Source organism: Onychostruthus taczanowskii, unplaced genomic scaffold (genome assembly GCF_017590055.1).
Source record: "Onychostruthus taczanowskii isolate IOZ18803 unplaced genomic scaffold, ASM1759005v1 scaffold13, whole genome shotgun sequence".
NCBI classification, from domain to species: Eukaryota; Metazoa; Chordata; class Aves; order Passeriformes; family Passeridae; genus Onychostruthus; species Onychostruthus taczanowskii.
Window position 1 is genome coordinate 4612416 of NW_024498462.1, and position 21682 is coordinate 4634097.

General features: G+C 42.6%; 2 protein-coding genes across 3 annotated transcripts in view; one reads left to right on the forward strand and one right to left on the reverse strand.

Annotated features, from left to right (window-relative positions):
- The window catches only part of COL4A6 (collagen type IV alpha 6 chain), a 109385-nt gene extending 99799 nt beyond the window's left edge, over positions 1-9586 (forward strand). The window contains exons 35-46 of the mRNA XM_041396640.1: positions 136-243; positions 973-1080; positions 1423-1494; positions 2717-2842; positions 3190-3306; positions 3483-3644; positions 4561-4659; positions 4931-5077; positions 5455-5571; positions 6270-6461; positions 6686-6972; positions 7554-9586. Coding sequence (XP_041252574.1) covers positions 136-243; positions 973-1080; positions 1423-1494; positions 2717-2842; positions 3190-3306; positions 3483-3644; positions 4561-4659; positions 4931-5077; positions 5455-5571; positions 6270-6461; positions 6686-6972; positions 7554-7814 — 1796 coding nt within the window. The 3' untranslated portion in view covers positions 7815-9586. The remainder of the gene's footprint in view (positions 1-135; positions 244-972; positions 1081-1422; positions 1495-2716; positions 2843-3189; positions 3307-3482; positions 3645-4560; positions 4660-4930; positions 5078-5454; positions 5572-6269; positions 6462-6685; positions 6973-7553) is intronic.
- A 1067-nt stretch (positions 9587-10653) lies between these two features.
- The window catches only part of ATG4A (autophagy related 4A cysteine peptidase), an 11326-nt gene continuing 297 nt past the window's right edge, over positions 10654-21682 (reverse strand). For both annotated transcript variants that reach the window (XM_041396452.1, XM_041396453.1), the window contains exons 2-13: positions 20389-20499; positions 19138-19209; positions 18703-18801; positions 17417-17518; positions 16836-16908; positions 15858-15937; positions 14697-14884; positions 14520-14598; positions 13466-13611; positions 12827-12883; positions 11870-11981; positions 10654-11560 (exon numbers count right to left, since the gene is read on the reverse strand). In XM_041396452.1, coding sequence (XP_041252386.1) covers positions 11496-11560; positions 11870-11981; positions 12827-12883; positions 13466-13611; positions 14520-14598; positions 14697-14884; positions 15858-15937; positions 16836-16908; positions 17417-17518; positions 18703-18801; positions 19138-19209; positions 20389-20499 — 1184 coding nt within the window. In that variant the 3' untranslated portion in view covers positions 10654-11495. The remainder of the gene's footprint in view (positions 11561-11869; positions 11982-12826; positions 12884-13465; positions 13612-14519; positions 14599-14696; positions 14885-15857; positions 15938-16835; positions 16909-17416; positions 17519-18702; positions 18802-19137; positions 19210-20388; positions 20500-21682) is intronic.

Sequence of the window (21682 nt, forward strand, 5' to 3'; positions counted from 1 at the left end):
ATTGGCACCCTGGGAGTCCAGCCCAGGGCCCAGGTGATGGCTGAGCAAACACAAATGCTGCAACCTCAGCATACCATGCTTCTCACCCTCTTCATGCCTTCCTCCAGTTTGACTTCTATGTTTATATCCTTTTAGGAGAGAGGGGGAGAGAAGGACTCAAGGGTGAACCAGGCTATCCAGGAAACACTGGGGTGAATGGACCCAAAGGCAGCCCAGGAGATCTTGGCCAAGAAGGACCAGCAGGTACTGGACTGAGCACCTAAGTTCTGCAGCTCATGTTGTGACTATGACAACCTCACCTTGATGCTTCCTTGGCCCTGTTTGGCCTGTCTCTGCTGAGGCTTAAACAAGAAGTTTGGCAAGAAAATGGGAATTTTCTTTGACAGTAGTGTAAGGTGTCACCTTGTCCTTCTGGTCAAATATGGTGAATCCTGCAATAGTGAAACCCAAAGGAATTCCATTAACAAATAGGAAATATCTCAGTTAGATACAAGCAGCAGTGAAGAGCTTCTTCACAGCTCTTTAATTGCAACGTTTTTGTCTGTTCCCTCTCTAGAGCCAAGCCTACCCAGACAAATGGCTACAAGTGTCTTTGGGTTGTGGGGTAATTAGCAGGTAGATTTCCAAATGGTTATCAAGATCAAAGGTTGGAGAACAGTGAAAGTTGTTATTGAAATGTTTTATTTGAAAAAACAATTTAATTAGTTATTTGTGTGTAAACTGTTCATGTGTTACTTAGTGGATGATGAAGAATGTCACTGCTATGATTTAAAAAATCAAAAATAGTTTGATAAATGCAATGCTAATGGTGGCATGAGGAGAGATTTGGATCTGATTTTGCTTTGTATAAATAGTAGTTATTCACCTGTCTTATGAGGTAAGTGCAGGAACAGAAGCTGTAAGATGGAGCTGTGAGCTGTTTCAGCCTGGACATGATGTGTAGTACAGGAATATTCCTCTGCTTGCTTTTAGGAATCCCTGGAAATGCTGGGCTGAGAGGAGCCCCTGGCCCACCAGGACCCCCAGGACAGCCAGGATCTGTTGGATTCCCTGGAGCTCGTGGAACAGTGGGACCTAAAGGTAGATGTGCAGTCTGCACATGGAAGGAGGATTTGGGTCAGAAAAGCGGTGTTTTGGCCAAGTGCCTTGGGCAGGCAGCATGTGATGGGCCAGCTGTGCGTGGGAAAGGGCTCCCTCTTGGCAACCTTGTGCAGGCACCAGCTGCTAGGAATGAGCAGAGCAAGGGCTGGAAAGGGAGGGGCTTTGACTTGGTTTGAATCACTAATGGGTGTTCATGGAGGGTAAAACTGGAGGGAGCAGTGGGAAGAGTTTCTGTGAAGGACTCTTGTGTGAAGGAAGACTTCACAGCTTTATGTACTGTGCAGCCCTGTGCTCACTTATGTGTTCCCAATGTCTCCTCAGGCTTTCATGGATTTCCAGGTTTAAATGGTCTGAATGGCTTGCCAGGCACAAAAGGGTCTCCTGGAACACCAGGTAAAGGAAATGAATAATATAGGGAAATATATAACTGATCCACCATGAGAGCACTGTTTCCCACAAAATTCCCCTATTTCACCCAGTTCTGGCTTTAATTATGACCAGAAGAAAAACCTCAGGATACTGAATATGCATTAACTAACTCTTCTTCAATGCCAGTAAGAACAGGATGCAGCCTGTGGAGTTGAAGAGGCTTTTCTGGTGATGGTTCTCCTTGAATTCCTGAAGGATTGTGTCACTTCTGGAAAACTAATAGAAAGAAATCATAAAACTCTTTCTAATGGATGTTTGATTTGAGCAGGGCAGCACCAAATGCTTGCTTTGAATTAGACTTAGAAATGAAATGTTTCTGTACTGCTTTTCAGAGCTCTCCATTATATGGAGCTCAAGGAAGGCATCAATAAAATCAGAAACTGATTTCTTTGATTTCTTTCCAGATTCTGCTTTTAGGGAGCTTTTGCTGGACTTTTTCATATTTTGAATCATATGAAATGGAATGCAGTTCTGTGTCACAAACAGGGTTTTAGTTGTTTAGTTACAGTCATGTTGTAAAGTAGCAGCTGAAATTTGTGGCAGCTGTTTTATGCATGAAAATGGATAGACTTCATGTGTACAACTCAAACAATACCTGTGTTTTCTGTTTAAAACATTATCAGAAGGCAATGATTTGCAGCATATAGATCCTCCACAATTTTCCTGAGAGAGCTGCTTTTAGTGTAAACTCTAACCAGAGTGGTATTCTGAACATCTCCCTGCAGCTTTTCAGGGAGCCTCTGTCCTGCACCTCTTGTGCCTGTGTGCATTCTGCAGCAGTCTGTGCAAACTGAACTCCCTCCCTGTCTTGCAGTATGAAGCCCATGAGGTTATTTAAAGACCAGAAGCTTGAGTCTGGTGTGTCCTAGTGAGAGACACAGCATACAGGCTGGCAGCAGATCCTGTCACAGGACTGCTGTGTTCTCATTCTTGTGCAAGAGCTTGTGGGAAGACCAGAACAGTCATGTGCTTTTCTCTCAGCATCTCACAGATTGTTTAAATTCACTCTGCACAACCAGAGTAACATGTGAGGCACCAAATCACCAATTCCAGCTGCTCTACTGAAAACAGCACAGACAGTAGTAAATGGCTAGTTTTTAAATCACCACTCATTTTGTGTAATAATTTGACTGCTATTAGGCAATTTGAATAGGCTCTCTTATATTTGTTAACCATGTTTAATTAGGTCTGAGTGAAGCTGGACTGAAAGGACCTGCAGGTCTCCCAGGTACAAAGGGTGAAGAAGGCTCTCCAGGCTTGGGAAGAGGAGCTGCAGGATTCCCTGGACTAAAAGGCTCATCAGGAGACGTGGGTAAATACTGATGTTCTGAAAGCAGGATGTATTGCAGCTGAGGTTAATGGGTTGCATGGTCAGCAGAACTACCAAAGACAATTCCTGAAGCCTCAAAGGTGGTTAGAAGCTTGACAGGCAAATATGAAATCTGTGATGTTGCTCTGTATTTTGAGAAACAGTTGATTGCACAGTTCTGGAAGTATCTGTATCGCTCCTGAACAGCACGATAAGTGTTGTTTCCCCTCCTGTGGTGAGATGTCTCTGTTCTTCTCAATATAAATGCTCCACAGCCACTGCTTTTGTCAATGTCTGTGAAGATCCATGAAGACCTTTGGTTGTCCCTCACGTTGTGTTTCTTATTCTAGGTCCCCCTGGTCCGATGGGACTGCCTGGCCTGCCAGGAACACCTGGAGTTTCTCTTCCATCTGATATACAGGGCAGACCTGGAGATGCTGGCTTTCCAGGCACTGATGGGAGTTCAGGTGTGTGTGGTTTGGAAGCTTTGCCACAGTGGCACAGGTACCATTCAGTACCTCACAGCCGTGTTGGAGAGGCTGAGACTCCAGCATTTCCCCACACAGAAAGAAATGCTGGGGATAGCCCCAGAATTTAATTTGCCCCAGAAATAGATTTTGCCAATTAACTCTGTTGTCTCTAGGTTTTCCAGGTCCTCCAGGACCACGAGGGCCCCCTGGCCCAGCTTCTGACCAGGGGGACACGGGCACTCCAGGTTTCCCTGGTGTTCTTGGCTTGCGAGGTGTTAAGGGCGACATGGGACCCACTGGTCCAATTGGACTCCCTGGAGCGTCTGGATTCAAAGGTAGTCTTGCCTTGAAAGGACCTGGGAGTGGTTTGGCAGCTGTCATGTTGACAGTAGGAACGGTTGTTGGGAATGGTTGTTGGGTGGTTAGTGTGGCCTCCTCATTCAGGTGTAACAGCTGAATTTGATGTCTCAGTCTTTCCTTTTGGCTCCTGCAGCTTTTACCTACTGGCTCCAAAAGCAGCAAAGTGGGGCCAGCTCTAGGTGTTCTCAGTGTGTCCCTAATTATCTTTTTCCTCTTATCTTTTTTTCTTTTGAGTAGATGGTGTCCACCTGCAATGTTGGTGTGCTTGTTGACCCACTTGTGCTCTCTAGGCAAGGACTGGAGTTGCTGTTTCATCCCACCTGTCCTGTATGCTCAGAGGCATTAGTGTGGTGGATTTAGGTCTCAACAAGGGGCTAAGAGGATTGTAGGAGTTCAGAGATGTTGTTCTGGGCTACGGCAGGGAGCATGTTGATCTCTCTTTGGTCTGTAAAAAGGAGGCCAAAGAGCAACTGCACACAGAGACTCCAGGAGCAAGGTTTGAGAGACACCACACAACTCAAAGCCAGGGCAGGATGGAGAACCACTGCCAGATGAACAACTGTCTGCTGTCTTTGTAGGCTGGCAGATCCCATCTCTCTGTGCTGTGCATAGAGATGGATTTCAAACAGTAAAATGTGTATTCTCCAAACCCTGTCCCTGGGCTACCCAAGGAAGGGGAAGAGTACTTTCAATAAAGTACAGTTAGTAGCAGTGGAAATTCTTGTTTTGAGGCTCTCCATGCATTGTGGATGTGAAATTGGGCACAGACTGCCTTGAGGGTTGTGGTTCCCTCCATCTTGGAGCCCCAGTGCTGTTGCTGCCATCAGTGAGAGCCACAGCTGTGGGTCAGAATTAGTGCTTAGGCCCAGTCTTAGCTGTGTGTCTTTGCAGGTGCAAGAGGTGAGCCTGGCCTAATGGGGATGCCAGGTAAAGATGGGCCACCAGGGGATCCTGGTTATGCTGGGCTGAAAGGTGAAATGGGCCCTCGAGGTGAGTGCTGGAGGATTTAAAAAGCTGTTCTTTATTGCAGCTGGTTTGGGCTGGGGATGACTTCAGGGCTCCCTTAATGGGCTTATTTGGGAGACTCTTGATTTCTTAGAGACTGAAATAAGTTAGAAAGAGCTTGACATACTTTTTATAAGATTCTCAGTGCTGATGTACAAAGGTGGTCTTAATTTCACATTTTTCTCCTTTGTGTCAGCATTAGCATCAAATCTGTGCTTTTTGTGGGGTACTTACACATCCTTTGCTCCATGTGCAGGTCTCCCTGGCAGACCAGGGGCTCCAGGAATAACCCCACAGCCAGAAGAAGTCACAGCTCCTGCAGGATTGCCTGGTCTGCCAGGAATTGATGGTGTTCCTGGGTTTGATGGAGATCCTGGATTCCATGGCCCAGTTGGAAAACCAGGTAAAAAGTACACTCAGATCACCAAAATGCTGTTCTTCTGGAAGAAAAACACTATTTTATCAAATGCATTAGGTTTTGGTTTTTTTTTTTTTTTTTTAATTAAGGAAAGAATTCCATCAAAGTGTAGACAAATATAATATATATAAATATAATGCTGCATTTTTAACCATGTGATATACTCAGCTGCACCTCTTAGTCATTTTACAGACAACCAGATCAGGTGGAGTCTCTTTTGGAGGTGGCTGTTTATAACCACAGCTGAAGAGTGAGCTCTTGGCATGGCTGCTGACATCTTATTTCCTTTCTGGAATAAGATTGCAGGAGTCAAGGCAATAGTATGAGGAAATAATGGTACTAATAATTGTATTTTATTTCAGGCCCAAAAGGTTTGCCAGGAAGATCTGGTTTGAAAGGACGTGATGGCTTACCTGGAACTCCTGGTGTAGCTGGGGATCCAGGACTTTCAGGTGCCCCAGGACCACAGGGATTTGAAGGTGATTTTATGATTTGGGGAGCACAGATCAAAAAGAAGCAAACAGTAGAACTGTGTTTGCTTACAGCTTTGGCAAAGACCCTCCCCAACACCCAATTACCTTAGGAAAACCAGGGGATTTCTGTGGTATTGTGTCTTGTATCTGTAATGAAGGAAATTTAATCTTCTGTGAGGAAAGTTCTGTCACATGTCCTTGTTGATGTCACAGCAGGACATTCTGTAGGTGCAATTCTAAACACTTTTTGGTTTTAATGTTTTGTGGATATGGGAATGATATCAAAGATCTAGAAGACTGATACAGTATTCACAGTAACCATAGGTGTAAGGCTTGGACAGGAGAGGAAAGGCACAGTGAAAAAGAAGAGGAATATCCTCAAGATAAGTGCTATAGCAAAAATGAATGAATTAGGTTTTGGTTGGTGCTTTGAGATCCTCAGAACTACTGTACTGTGAGATGTACCTAACACACTGGCACCAGAGTTGTTGGGCAAAGAAAGAGAACGAAAAGAGGAGGGGAATGGGTGGGTGGTGCTGTGAAATGACTGCTTTTGGGGCTGTTAAGTCTAGTAATTCACATAACACCCATATAGCTTGGGCTCCTCGGTGTACAAGACTGCCATGAACAATGCCCAGTGGGGTACAGAGCCAGCTGGGTCCCCACTGTGCACGGGCAGTAGTGGTTCTTCCTCTGTCTCCTAGGTGCTGCTGGGAAGCCGGGTCCCCTTGGTTTGCCGGGCATGCCCGGCCGCAGCGTGGGCGTTGGGTACACTCTGGTGAAGCACAGTCAGTCAGAGCAGATCCCCCCGTGTCCCATAGGGATGAACAAGCTCTGGGATGGCTACAGCTTGTTGTATGTGGAGGGGCAGGAGAAGTCACACAACCAGGATCTCGGTAAGTTGACAAGTCTCTCAAGAATGAACATTTAAATTACATTTAAAAAGCCATCGTCCGTGGCAGTGCAGAGGGCTGTAGTGGAACTGGTGGCAGTTGGCACTTGGTCCCAGATCCACACTGGGAGCAGTGTCCCTCATGCCATCCTCACCACTAAATGTTGGTGTGTATGGCTTGGAGTCTTGGGCAGATGCTTGGTATGACTGCTTCTCCGATTCTTCCAGGTTTTGCTGGCTCGTGTTTGCCTCGCTTCAGCACCATGCCTTTTATTTACTGCAACATCAATGAAGTGTGCTACTATGCCAGCCGAAATGACAAGTCCTACTGGCTCTCCACCACTGCTCCCATCCCCATGATGCCCGTGGACAGCGTCCAGATCCCACAGTACATCAGCCGCTGCTCTGTGTGTGAAGCACCTTCCCAGGCTGTGGCTGTGCACAGCCAGGACATCACCATCCCACAGTGTCCCCTGGGCTGGCGCAGCCTGTGGATAGGATACTCCTTCCTTATGGTAAGGACACTACTGCTGGTGCAAAGGCAGCTTCAAACATTTTGATCTCTCCTCTCTGGTGAGGTCACTGAGACTGTGTTCTGTGAGTTGCTTACAGGAACCTGGAACCCTGTCTCATCCTGCCTCAGTGCATTTCTTCATCAGCTGAGTTGCTGTAGCTCTGAGTTTGCTGTGTTTAGCACCTGCCCTGATCAGTTTTGGTGGTAACACTGCTGCCTAAGTTCTGTACCACCAGAGATGTTTGTTCTTCAAACAAATGTGGCAACAGTAATTCAGCTACAGTATTGACTTTAATCCTCTTTCTCAGTGGAAAAAGTTTTCCGTTGCACTCTCCTAGGAGCTTATTAGTGTAAGACTATTAGAAAAACATGATGTCAGCGTTATTGTTTCCAAATTTTCCCAACTTTCAAGTGAAAACCTGGTTTTCCGTTATTCCAGGCCTGCATATTCAGCCAAAGTATGTTCCTTTGCTCTTTGTCTTCTAGGCCTGACTCAAGAGACATAGCCAGGGTATAATTTTGGTTGCCTGTTCACCTCCATCTCTTCCTTTGAGCTCACTCCCCTTGCCATCTTTATTTCAGCACACCGCGGCGGGGGCGGAAGGTGGAGGCCAGTCCCTCGTCTCGCCGGGCTCCTGCCTGGAGGATTTCCGAGCCACCCCGTTCATCGAGTGCAATGGTGCTCGGGGAACGTGCCATTACTTTGCCAACAAGTACAGCTTCTGGCTGACCACGGTGGAGCAGGAGCAGCAGTTTGTCAGCGCCCCTCCCTCAGAGACTCTGAAAGCGGGGCAGCTTCGGACTCGGGTCAGCCGCTGCCAGGTGTGCATGAAGAACTTGTAGTAACAGAAGTGCAGTTATGGGAACAGTCTTTGTTACCCCACATTAGGCATGACTGACTGGAGAAGGGTAAATTCACAAACCTCTTTTGTGTGTGTTTGATGGGTGAATCAAGACAGCCAGAACTCTACAAAAATCAAGTTTCAAGTCCAGGAATTTGTGCGCAGAGGAGGGAAAGACCAGTGTTCTGAAGCCATTTTTTAAATGAAACATGGTGCTATATTTTTACTTTGATTTTTATCTTTCCCCCCTCCTTTATGGCTACCTCAGAAAGTCTCAGTGAGTTCCTTACTCAGACTGAAGAGCAGCTGACGCCTCGTACCACTCCTCTGTCCAAGGCACATCCAGTCGTCACCCAGAGAGACTTTGCCAAAGTTATGCTTAATTAGTGCCTTTGCAAACAGTATTTGGTCTAGTGTGAGGGAGTGGAGACTCATTCTTCTGTGAAACACAGAACTAGATAAAATTTATCAGGATATGCTGGGTGACTTGGAAACACTATGCACTAATGGTTGATAATGGATTTTCTCAGAAAAATTGAAAAATGAATGATTTGCTTTGCTTATTACACAGATGGAACATTCTTTCCTCCAGTGGCAGGTAACCAGTTCTAATCCAGCCTGCTATCCACAGCTGACCTTAATGCAATTTTTCATGTGAAAATAAATCCAAAACACCTCTACCATTTTTCGTTGCTTTCTATCGAAATATATTCCAGGTCTGTTGGCTTCAAGGTCTGTGCTTATCTCCTTGCAGCCACTGATATGCAGCCATACTTTATTAGCCAACATTTTATTACTCTGAACATAAATTTCCTTCCTGAGGCAGCTGTGGCACACTTATTTTCAAGCTTATTTTTCAAGCTGTGTGTGTTTGAAAAGTAGAGCCTTTACTAGATGGCATGCAAGCTTATGCAGATCCAGGAGTAAGCACCTATGGGATGTACATTTTTTACTCCTGCAGTCACCATGTGTTGTATACTGCTTCCTCTGGGCTTCATTGCTGTAAGTTTAAAAAATTTGTATCTCTACTGTATGCACTATTAACTTTCCTTCAGGGCGTAATTAAAGAGAAGTGCCACTAACTGGATTTTCCTTGTATATTTTAGGGGAAACCCATGACAAAGGTATGGTTATACCCATAATGAATTAATTCAGTAGGACTAAAGTTATTACCATTAACCTCTCTGGAGTGAAGCGTGTGAAATCCTTGTCTATTGACATTCAGGACATTTCAAAGCAGTGCCTTGCAAATACACTGTCACCTTGCCTTAAAAATCTTTAGGACAAAATTTTTTAGAAAATCATTATTAATGCACGACTGAGACATTATTTTAAGCAGATAATAATCAGTAAATATGAAAGTATTACTTGCAAAACACATTATTATCTTCAGATGCAGGTCGGAGCTCTCCAAGTCCTGGAGTTAAACCACACTAGAGATGAACAGGGAAGCTGAGAAACAATGTAGTCTTTCATCTCTCTTATTCCTAATTGTGAAAGACCAGCAACTGCTTTGGATGTATTTTGCAAGTATCTTTAAGGCATTTTAACACTCCTGAGCAGCAGTCCTTTCCTGCAGGATATCCAGTCTAGTTCCTAGCTGTCCTGGCACAGAGAGAGCATGTTGGATTTACATCCTGGGTTATGCACATGAAACTTTAAAACACTTGTGTGCACAGAGCAAAGCTCAAGACTTCTGAAAAATCACAGATAACTGACTTCTTAGTATGATGAAGTTTTCAGCCACTGGGTTCCTGTGGTGCTACAAAGAGTCTGGTTGGCCAGGTCTTTTATCTGCAGGGACTTGGCAAACACAATGAATTTATTCCCCAGGATCAGGACTTCATGCATTTTAAGCAGTTCTGCCTTTAGAGAGCTGCTTCTCCTGAAGTAACCAGCTCCACTGCTGTCCCTGTCCAAGCTTCCATGCAGTTCCACCAGCCACTCCCTGTCAGGTGCACGGAGCAGGAGTTCCAATCACCAGCTGTTCTGCCATCAGCCCCTTTTCCATCTCTTTACCCCCACCCAGAATCCTTCAAGAGCTCGGCAAGGCTCAGGCTCCTCTCTGAAGAGGCCAGGGGTGGCTTGGGGAATAAGCACCTGGTACTCCACTGAGGGTCTTTTAATTAATTTTTTAGCAGGTACTGCTCAAGACTGAGCATTTCAGAACAAAGGCTCATTTTAATTTTTTGTCTGTGGGGAGGAGAGTGCTGCAACTGATGTCATAAGCACAGTAACTTCATGTATTAATGAAAAAGAAGTACTTAGTTTAAAAAAATCCCTAAACCTGTGCAGCTAATCCATGGAGAGGGGAAGAAAATTATATTTTTCCTACATGTATAGTTTCCAAACCATGGCTAATAAACATGAATGAACTGTGCCCAGGTCATTACTATTTTCTTGGAAATCACACTGGCCCTGATCCAGAAGTCCAAGTGAGAGGAGACAGCATTCAGGATTTCTCTACATGGTCATTTATTACTGAAGATGAAAGTGTGTGACTCACATCCATTGCACTAGCGTGACAAAGTGATCAGAATGGGGACTGTGATAGCAAAAAGGAACTGTAGAATGAATTAAAAGATCTTTGCCTTTATTCTGAGCTGGTTTTCTTATAGCTGCTACAGAGATACTCTTTCTAAAAAGAAACAAAACTGCACCGGCTCTGCTGATAAAACTGGAGAATTAAGGCACTTTTACCAAAACAGATTTCAAAAGGCAACAAGTCAAAACCCAACAATTAAGTAATTTGCATATGCCTATATATTAAGTTTTAAAATAACCTGGGTTATATTTAGTTCACACAAACAAATTAACAAAATATAGCAGCATACAACCTATGAAAAGCTTAAGAAATTTATTAGATGCACAGATAAAGTGCAGTAACAGAGATACTTGTGTAAATCTTTTTTAAAATAAATAAGGTACAGTTAAACCACCTTTGACTCACTTTAGCTCCGAAAGAAAGTCAGCCTAAATTTTAATGATTGAACTTTAAGGTCAAGGTGAAATATATCAAACTATAACAGTGGTTGTGATCTGTATCAACTATTTGAGGCTCCTGTTCCTCTTGAGGTTTTCCAGAAACAGGAAGGCTATTGCAAAATGGATACGTTAGACATAGTTCCTTTCACAGAAACATTTTTGTCATAAAGTGTGGTTGCTCAAATACATGTTAAAATATTTAACAAGGAAACAATTTTCTCCTGATCCAGCTGATCTTTTAAACAAGACAATGCATTTTTTTCTATGACGCAGCCCACAGGAAGGAACAGAAGTACACATCCTCCTTAACTGAAGACTCTTGCTTTAAGAATAAAACTATTGCATTGCACGAGAGCAAGAAATACCCATTTTGTGTTATTCCTTTCTCCAAACATACAGCCCACTGACAGACTTATTTTTGCCTTAATCTCAGAGGTCCATTTGTCTTCAAGAAAGACACACATTAAAAAGAGGTTCCCTTTCAGAGTCTTATAATAAAATCTTTCAGTGCCTTTCCATTTGGGGAAGCTCTTTGACAGAAGGAACTGTCCCTGTAGGAGTTTTGGATGATACCAGGTGTTTGTGCTCTGTTATCCATGATTTCAGGCACTTTTGGGCTAACATGGCTGTGTCATTTATGTCAATGCAATAATACTAGCAATATGTTCAATACTCAGAAGGGTCACCACAGTTTCCCTCATACAGTCAGGATTTCAAATTCTTCTTCCAATTCAAATAGCTTGTCAGTAGATTCAATGAGTTCTGAAAAATAAATTAAACAATTTAGAATGTAAAGACATGTCTGATTTTGTTTACTAAAAAACCCTCAACCCCCCCCTGCCCCAATCCTTTTGACATGCTGCCTCTGAAATATTTTCAAAGATTTAAAAATATACTGTGCTAACACATAAATTGGACATGGCCTGTTTGGATAGCTGATACTCTGTAAGAATAAGGCATTGAATGGTGCAGTGATGGCTTGGTCCTCAGGAAAGCCCAGTTGTTCCCAGGTGTTCTCCTGGCTGAGGAGCCCCACGCTGCTGCCCAGCAGCACTTCCAGTGGTACCACACCTGCTCCTGTGGTTGTCACTTCTGGCTTGGTTGGAGGTATGAAAGGAGGCCAGTGGGGTGGGTGCTTCTGCACCAGCTCAAACATCCGTAGGCTCTGCTGCTTTAGAATCTCCTGAGGACAGAATACAAACCAGAAAACTGCCTGCTTAATTAAAAACATTTTTAGTACTGTATACCTATCAAAGAACAAAGGCTGTAAATTCCTGTTAGGTCAGGTACCTGCCTCATGAATCACTGCTTCACACATCTCTAGTATTGTCCTACTTGAAAACACACCTGGAAAATGGATCTCTTAAACTCCTACAAGTTATCAGTGCATTATAATGAGCTTTTATACATCTATAATTTTGTTTACATGGAGCAAACACATACCAAGGACATATTTTCTGCCTTTTAGAAGTAAATTACTTGCTTGGACCTTTCTGTGTTCAAGTTTTCTGTTGATCAATGGGAACAAAAACCAGATCTATCTACTCAAAAAAATCCAACAGATTTTGGAAGACAGGTTTTGATCAGGAGAAACAAGTTGTTATTGAAGCAAAATTTCACTGCTATCAGGTGAGCTCCATCATATCCTCTACTTCAGTTATTTGCAAACTGCTTTCTGTAGCCTTTTTTTAAATAAATGTTTTTGGTTGGTGGTACTTTATATTCACATTCCTTGCTCAATATTCCAACTGCTTGCTGTTTCTCAGTAAATGACTTGGGTATGAGCCACTGACACAGTACTGCTAAGGGAACACAAACTCAGGAAGGGGGTGCATGCACTTCTTCTCCCACTGCCAGGGCTCAGGGTTGCAAAATGCTGAACAAGCTCCACCAGCAGTGTCAGCTCTCCCTGATCATTAGTGCCACCTTCACTGGGGATCATTTCACTTGCAGGCTGGGTATTTCCATTAACCAAAAAAAGAACAGTATCCATGATTTCATACAGAGCAACAAAAGATAGAGTATTACCTTTTGTACAAGACTACACCAGTTATCAAAATCACATTCTTCTTTGCAAAAGAAGCCCTAAGGAAAGAATACACACAGTAATATTAAATACAATATGAGCAAAGATGCTGTGGTATCTATGTATGGGTTAGATCTCAAGTGACAATCACCCATAACCCAACCAAAGGACCCTGGCACAAGATCAGACTGAATTTCTTCAACTACCACAGTATTCTTGTGATCTGTACTGGATTACTTCTAAAGTAATTTCACTTGAAGATTTGTAGATTAAATAAAACAAGCTCAGATAAGTATCTTCTTGAGAGCAACCAATGCACAGATGATAGTGATGGAATAAAATAAGGAAACCTGATTCAGTTCCTTGCTTTGACTTTCAAAGTACTTCTTAGAAAAAGCTGATGTTGCCCAGGAAAAAAAACTTAATTGGCTCCCAGGATACAAACAATTGGTCTCCTGCTTGAGCTAATATTAATGTATCCTATGCAGTTAATATGTAAACTACTATGTGTTGAATTTTAGACTGCAGACGCGTGCTCTGTGATCTTGACTGTGATCAAGGAAACGTGTTGCTGCCCTTACCAATACACAGAGGTATTGCTCTGAACAAAGTACACACATTTATTATTTTCTAACACCTACTAAAGCTACTGAAGGGTCCAAATTCATGATCTTCATTCTGTGTGGGGCTTGCTGGCAGTGGAAGCTCTTGTCATCGACTGTGCCATTTTCTTCTGAATCTACAAAACTCTGAGTGGTGTGAGGGTCCAGGTAGATCAGCTCATTGCCTGCAGGGGTAAAATCCATATGGTGATAACAAGCAAGAAGCAGAAATAAACACTTATTCCATGCAGACTTGTAAAACATAAATTGGATTATCAGCACAGTCTGTATCTCAACTCTCTAGCTAGGAGTCTTTAAGAAAACTAGAAAGCCAGGCACAACAGTATCCCACAGGGCATTTAGTGTAATTTTCCACTGTTACCTTTTAGGGTAGATTTTTTTGGGATGTTTTTTTCTACCTTTGTCACATACTTTCCTTTATCTACATGAAGTCCAGTACATTTTTTAAAATCTCAACTGCAGTAATCCCTAACATTCCTCAGATCAAAGATACAGGATGACCACAAATCCAATCTGTAATCCCATTAGGCATTCACCCAGAAATTGAACAAATAAGTCTGACTAAAACAGCTCAGGTTTTACAAAAGAAAGAACAAAATACCCAAGAAGTTACGAATCAAACCAGGGCAAAATATCAAAGGTTGAATCTAGGATCAACTATTGCATTGATTAATAAAGACATGGAAGAAGGTGAAGACATACTGCTTTGAGAAAAAATTGAAAAATATGAGACAATAATTTAAGAAAGCCAGAAAACAAAAGAATAAAACAAGACACTCTTCACTAGAAAGTATTAATGATTAGAGAAAATATAGTATTTAAGCAGCAGTGACATCTGACACTTGTTGAATGCTATCAACTTTTCTTAGTGTCTTGTTCTTGCTTATATAATTTCATATTTTTATATCAAGCTTTGCTGCTTATTTTCTGTTCCTACAAGGATGGTCTCATACTGTTCCTGAAGTGTCTGTTTCTTCTTCTCCATTCCCATGCTTAAAATGCTTACTGCCCGTTCCCAAAGAAAATCCTTTCAGTCATATGGATATTTGGAGTAAGTTTCTTTCTTCCTTACCTAAAAATCCTATAAAATAATAGGCATTATTGGGTTTCCCTCCTAACGCTCCCAAAGACTGTGGCATCTTAAAGCATTCCTAGGAGTCCAAAGAGAGAAAAATTAAATTGATTTGTTTATTGATATACCAGATAGCTGAACTTTTTCACATACACAAGTCACTGAAGAATGCCTTACTTTAAACGCATCAATATACACTGGGTTGATGTGATTAATCCCTAGGCGGAGAGGGATAATGAGCAAGAGGGGCTTCCAGCCTGGGCACAGTCCTGCTGTGTTCTTGTTTTGGCCAAGAGCACTTCTGTGCAAATGGGCACTGCTGTGGGCAACGCTGCTGCTCTGGGCAGGGGACCAGCACATCTTCTCTGGGGGAATGACAAGAGACATCAGTGAATGCACACAGGAACACACAGCACATCTTTCAATCATGAATTAAATTACTTTTCCAGACAGCTTTTAAAGCTCCTGTTTTAAGACAAAAGGAGCAGGGGGTGGAAATCCTGTTTAGTAGAAGTAATTCTGGCAGTCAGAGTATGTGGTGGCACTTTAGTGAGACATGAGAAAAATGAGGGGATGAATGTTTAAGACTGAAGTTACATTTACTACTTCCAGTATTAATGCTGTCAAGCTTTGCCTGGAAGATGATATAGCAGGGAAGAAGCATTAGAAACTCTTCAGGGAACTCTTCCCTTCCAGTGATGTAGACATAAAGTAAGCAGAAGTAGAGACTAAAGTAGAACCAGGCTGTGGCTAAATACCACTTGTATTTTCAACAGTTTTAAGTTGAAAATGAGCCACACGTTTTTGAAGGATCCGCCCTTCATTTCCCTTTTGCCTGACAAAAGCAAATTTCTGGCAAACTTTATATTACAAGCAATTCTCTGTATTTTTACATACTGCAACTTCATTCCATTGCTGGAGTAGGAGTTAAGGAGCACAGACCAAACTCCACCTTCTCATCCACATGGTATGTGAGTTGGTCACCAAAAATGCCTCACTGTTCTGTGCTAACTTTCCTTTTGGAAACCTCAAACCTGAGTATCCATTTCCTTTATTCCTTTTCTTACCCTGGGAACAAATAGAGATGGTGCCAAGACTTTGTTCATACTTAGATACATTCAGGAGAGTGAATTCAAATTAAGAACTTTCCCCAAGCAAATATTCAGAATCATCAAATCATTCATGCCAGAAAAGACCTTAACATCATCAAATCCAACCACTACCCTAATGCTCCCAGCAGTAGTTTGTCCAAACAATTAAATTTGCCATGAGCTTGAGCACTCTTTGGTATCTGCTGAGACACTACAGCAGTCCTGCAAAAACTCCTGTTTCACTTACTGATGTCTTCGATGACCACTGTATTGTCCATAGATACATAAACTGCTAACGAATTCCATTCATCAAATAAAGCAAGCTTCCTAGAAAACACAGAGGCAATAATTAATAAAAGCTTACTGGGACCATGAGGAGAGCTTTTAACTAGGACAGTTAAATGGTTCTTGAGTAAAAAAGTAATTTATTTGGAAAAAAAAAATTGTTCGTTTTTGTAAGTCTCCATGTAATAAAAAGATAAGTTTCAGTGTTTAACATATTTAGAAAAAATAATAATGAGTGATTCCAGGAAAAGCACACACACTATACCATGTGAAAACTGTTTTGTCCTTTTGCCAAATGCAGGGAGAGTAACAGCTCAACCATACAATTAGGTTTATTATTTTTTATTGCAATTGACAGATTCCGCTGTGGGAATGGTGCCTAACATGTAGAGAAGGAAAAAAGTTCCTATGCCAGTTCTTCCACATTACTCTGTGCTTAAAAAGTTCCACAAAGTCAGTGGAACCATTTCAGGTTGTTAAAAGCCAGAGCAGCTCAAGATTTTGGCACCCAAAAGTTAGGAGGGTGGCATAATAACACACAGGTTTCTGCCCACTTTGTGTGACATCCAGAACTCTGGGGAAGGGAGCTCTTAGGCTGCACAGGCAGTGTTGGTTGTCCCAAATAAGCCTGAAAAACTGGTATGTGAGTCATGTAGAATTTGTGAGGGAAAGGAGCTGGAGGCCAGAACATCCTTTAGCTCCTTTCTCTCTCCAGAACATGTCTGTGCCAGGGCTGCAGCAAATGGCACCCAGGAGCTGCAGTCCAGCCTCCACCTGAAATCTGGGACATTCCCCTATCCCTCAGCAAAGTCAGCTCTAGAGAGGCTTCCAGAGCAGGAGGAGCTTCCACGTTTCCTGCAGCAGGCTCGGGCAGCCGTGCGCGCTCTCCGAGCTCGGCACCCCCGGAGCACGTCCCGAGGGAGCCCCTGCCATGACTTACTTCAGTACTTGAGCAACTGTATTTGGTCCAAACCACTCTCCAATGGACTTCCCCTCTCCAACACCCATCTGCGCTGTTTTTGAAAGGGAACACACACAGGAAAAGAGCACAGAGAGGCTGGTCACAGTCTGTGTCACACAGCATGGCCTACTAATAGCTTGACAAACACTCTAGAGCAAGTGCAAGCTGTATTTAGCAACAATTATTTTTCTCAATCTAGTCTCTTTTCAAAACTCAATGGCTGCTAGCTCCCTTAGAAGTTCCTAAACTGTAATGACAACTACAAATATGTCCTTACTTGCAAATTACAGCAATAACTTTTATGACTGTCTATTTTAACACTATCAAACCTGCACACTTGATCAAGAGCTAGATTCTAGAATACAGATTTATTTAGGTCTTAGTGAATAATATTTCTGAATTATTATACTTCATGCCCACTTGCATACATTTTTATTTATATATAAAAATATACATTGTCTTCATAATCACCTTTTAAAAATGTTTCATTAACTTACTTCAAAGAGAAAGTTTCAACACTGTAGGAATTTCAGCAGACAAAAGTTGATGTGTGTTCTTACCCATTTGGTGGATGGAATAACAGCAGTCTTTTCTATCCAGAAAACACCGTAAGATTCTATGATATTCTTCTGGTTGTTTTTTGTGTTTTTCCCATTGCCAATCTTTCAGGAAAAAAGTTATACAGATTTAAAAATAATGTTTTCATTGTACTGATCAGATTTCTAGATGGCAGAAAGCCATACAATGAGATCTTAAGAGATGATCCATCTCTAATATTTCCATTTTATTTAGAGATCCTAGAAGTCACACCTTGTCATTTATTATCAAGCTGTCCTTCATCTCACATGCTATTGTGTGAGAATTGGGAAACTAAAATAACATTGCCAACTGCAAGTGTATCCTGAGTGATCACTGCTGAGAATTGATAGCTATTGCTCTATGTGAGCTTTCCAAGACTTTTTAAAACTATCTGTTCTGTTTGGACTTTATTAAATTTGCAAACATTTGTAGGATAATAAGACTCACAAAGCAAAATCCAAACCATGGCTTTGCCACACGAGCTTCTGCTTCTAACATAAGGTAGTTACCTCATATTTACTAATAGAGAGACGTATACACAGGGCTGATGCTATTTTGATCCATACTGCAAGTTCAAGTTCTAGTTTTCCTCAGCAAATATGTTTGTTTGCCTACTCTTTCAGTTAAATCTTTGCAATCCCATTTTGTGTATTCAGTTATTAAAGTGGTAAATCCACAAATCATGCTGCCATAGAAACCGTGACAGAAGAGCATAAGGATCACAGACCCAGGCACAGCAAGGTGTGTGACAGAAGAGGGACACACAGGGCAGACCTACGACACTCACCCGTGGGACAGGGGGTGTTAGCACAGAGTAAAGCAGGCACCAGTGGGGTCTGCTGTGGGTTTGGACTCAGGCTGATGATGGGTGAGTGGTTTGTGAAGCACTTTGTGTGGCGTCTATCACTCTGTCACTACTGACACAGTCACCCTGGGCTAGCATTTTTATGGCTATGTAATGAAAAGAGGGGAAGAACTCAGACCCGTGGTAGCAAGTTTTCCCTTGGCTTCAACTTGGGTATTCCTCAAAAAGATTTATAAAATAACAACAGTGGGATTCCCTATTTGTCCTTCCTCTGTTTTTGTTTCTCTGCTGAAGGATGACATGATTTTGCCCCATCAGACAAGAATAGTTCACTAATAACTTTATCAGGGTACCACAGAAAGTTTCATCAATAAATTTAGGTTTTACGCTTTTATGGAAAATGACAACAAAAACGAAACAGCCTCCAAGTAACACAAAAGTTACCTCAGCCACGGTACTCACCTCTTCCTAAATGTCTGCAGATCAGTGCCTGGGCCAGCATCATCTGCCCACACCTCAGCATGCATCCCCAGCCCGCGTCAGACGAGGGGCCGGTGCCTCCTGGGAGCAGAGGTGCTCACATCAGCACGGCTCCACACAGAGCCAGCCTCTGACAGAACTCACAGTCAAAGCTCCAGCAGCTGTCCCACAGCTCACGGGCACTGAGCCAGCTCCTTCTCCCCACAGTGTCACTTCACTGCTTGCCCCACAAACATGAAGACCTCACTATATGCAGGTACAAGCAAACGCTGCTTTTAATACTTTAATCTTTTGTTTGTACATACAGTTGAATTATGATCAAAATGTTCTAGAACTGTAAAAATAACTTTTCAGTCCCCAACATCATCACTAATCCTGCTAATCCATAACCAGGCTGTTGGAATGCTGCATACTCACCAATAGGTGAAAACTTTCTTCTATACGTAAACCAGAGACGAGCACTTATATCCAACAATAACTTAGATTTGTCTGGAATAATTTTAAGAGGAAATAAATTATTAAAACAGACTTAAAAATGAAAGATTAAAATTATCCCTGTACAGTCAATATACAGAGTGCACGGAAGGCTCCTATAGCTTTTATGTACAAGACCCTTAATACTTGAAACATTTTATAGCAGCTTAAACACAGAGAGCTCTTGCTGACTGCTAATTAAAGTTAACTTATTAAGGATGAAATAATTATTAGCCAATGAAGTTTTACAAGGTGCTTGGAATGACTATGCCCAGCCTGAATAAAACAACTCTGGAGAACTACATCCTCAGGAAAGAGCTGGTAAAGCAGGTTAAGTTCTACGTGCAAATCAACACGGAATGATACATTACCTCCAAACCCAACAGCAAGTAATTTTAAGAAAACGTTAATGATGTTAAATTGAATTAAACCTCTCGTTTTTCTTTTTTGTTTAAACACATGCACTTACAGAATTCTGCAAAGGCTCTGATGAATGCTTAAGAATCCTATTTGCTGCATTTTCCCTTAGCTGTGGCCCAGACTGGCTGGCTTTTCCAAAGGATTCTCCAGCTGATCACAGCTGCATGCAGCACCCTGGGCTCTCCTGAGCACCATGCCTGCACTGGTGGCCACTGCCTTCCACATGTAACCCAGGAGGATGGCCCTGTCTTCTCCCCAGGGAGCAAAACTCATTGCTGAAGTCTTATTTTTATATGAACACATTACTCTGCTCTAACTTTTAGGCCATGTATTTATCTTCACTAAAATGCAGTATGTGCCATAGACTTATCATTGTTATTTGAAATATCATTTTAGTTGCAAGTAAGAGGCTGTGGACAGCACCCCTCATAGGAAAATGACATCAGTAATGCTGAACATTTCCCAGAAGTGATTTATATATTTATTTCTGAGGCCCTGATGTTGTGAAGTGATGAGGCTCACAAAGCTCACATCTGACAGCCTCTGCTATGATTGTGATCATATTGCATGAATTAGAGTGAATGCACATTTTTGTGGAAGTACATTTTGTTTCTGTACAGGAGGAATTCCACTGCTTACACCAGGTCTCTCACTGATGAAGAACAAACTTCCCTCATGAGACATTTAGGGAACAAAAGGAAACCAGGAGCTGTTGCTGCATGTGAATCTATGAATATTCTACAGACGTTACAGATAATTTAATTCTAAAGATACCTGTGTTTAGGTGGTGTTGCCTTCCTAAAATCCACACTGGCTCATCAGTTTCTGGAAATTCTTCTAAGTAGTCTGACAAAATAGTGATCTGGTTTTCATACCTAGATAAAACTGAACAGGAATACACAAAATTCAAACTCCATTTTATCCCCTTATTCTTTCATGCACAACTTGGAGCTCTCAAACTGAACTAGTTTGTAGTAAGTCTTTACAGCCTTTGGGGCTCCTGAGCAGTTCTGCCATCTGCTTTTAATTTGCTCTCTTAAAAGCTGTTCTGACACTGAAATAACCAATGCCTTGGTTTTTATTTAGAGCCTCAGTGAGTGCTGAGAGAACACCAGGAATAACACCTTTATAAGCAGTCTCACTGAAGCCAGTGACAGAAGTTCAGGATGACTGCAGTGAGGATGAGATTTCATTCAAGATAATGAGGAAAGGAAAAAAAAAAAATTAGGCATCACAGCTTGATGTGAAACGTAGAAAAAAATACGTATCAGAGTGATTACAGCCTCATGCTTAATGGAAAGCATGTGAAAAGTGTTAGCAAGACTGGGCTTTACTTTCTCAACTGGAGATTTGAAACACTTCAGAAAAAAAAATAAAATAGATGTAATAATGTTATTATTCAAGACCACATATATTTAGTGAAAAATAACAAATGATAATTAATACTCTCAAAAGAAGACAGTCCAACTATTTTTTAGATAATTAAAATGATGCTTTTTGGAAGAGTGCAACAACCCTTCAACTGTAAAAATTAATGTAAAATCAAATACATAAAGTAAGATTCAATTTAAAAAAACACACATTCCAGCAATCAGCAGGGAGCTGCACCACGCTCGGGCTGGAGCCCCGGGCCAGCAGTGCGAGCCCCGCACTCAGCGTGCCCGCAGGCAGCCAGACTGCCCCAGGGCTGCCAGCTCGGCAGAACAACTTCTGCACCGCGCTCTGCATTCGCCGTCAGAGAAGCCACCGCTCACTGCACTTCCAGAGCAAATTATCTGGTCTTTACTGCAAAGACTTAAGACACTCCGGACTCCCGAAATCCAACCGGAGGCACCTGCACCCCTTTCGCGGCCAGCTCTGTGGCCCCCGCTGCCGTGCGACACCTGGGAGCACTTGAGAAGAAGGTACTGCCAGGACTCCTTTTTCCTTGCCGGGGTCTCCTTCCCCTTCCCGGCGCTCCCCGCCGAGCTGCGGCGCCTCCCGGAGCGGGGCTGCCAGACCCGGCGCCGGCCCCCCGGCTCAGGCCGCCCGCCCGAGCCCCCTCACGCCCGGGCCCCCGCCCGAGCCC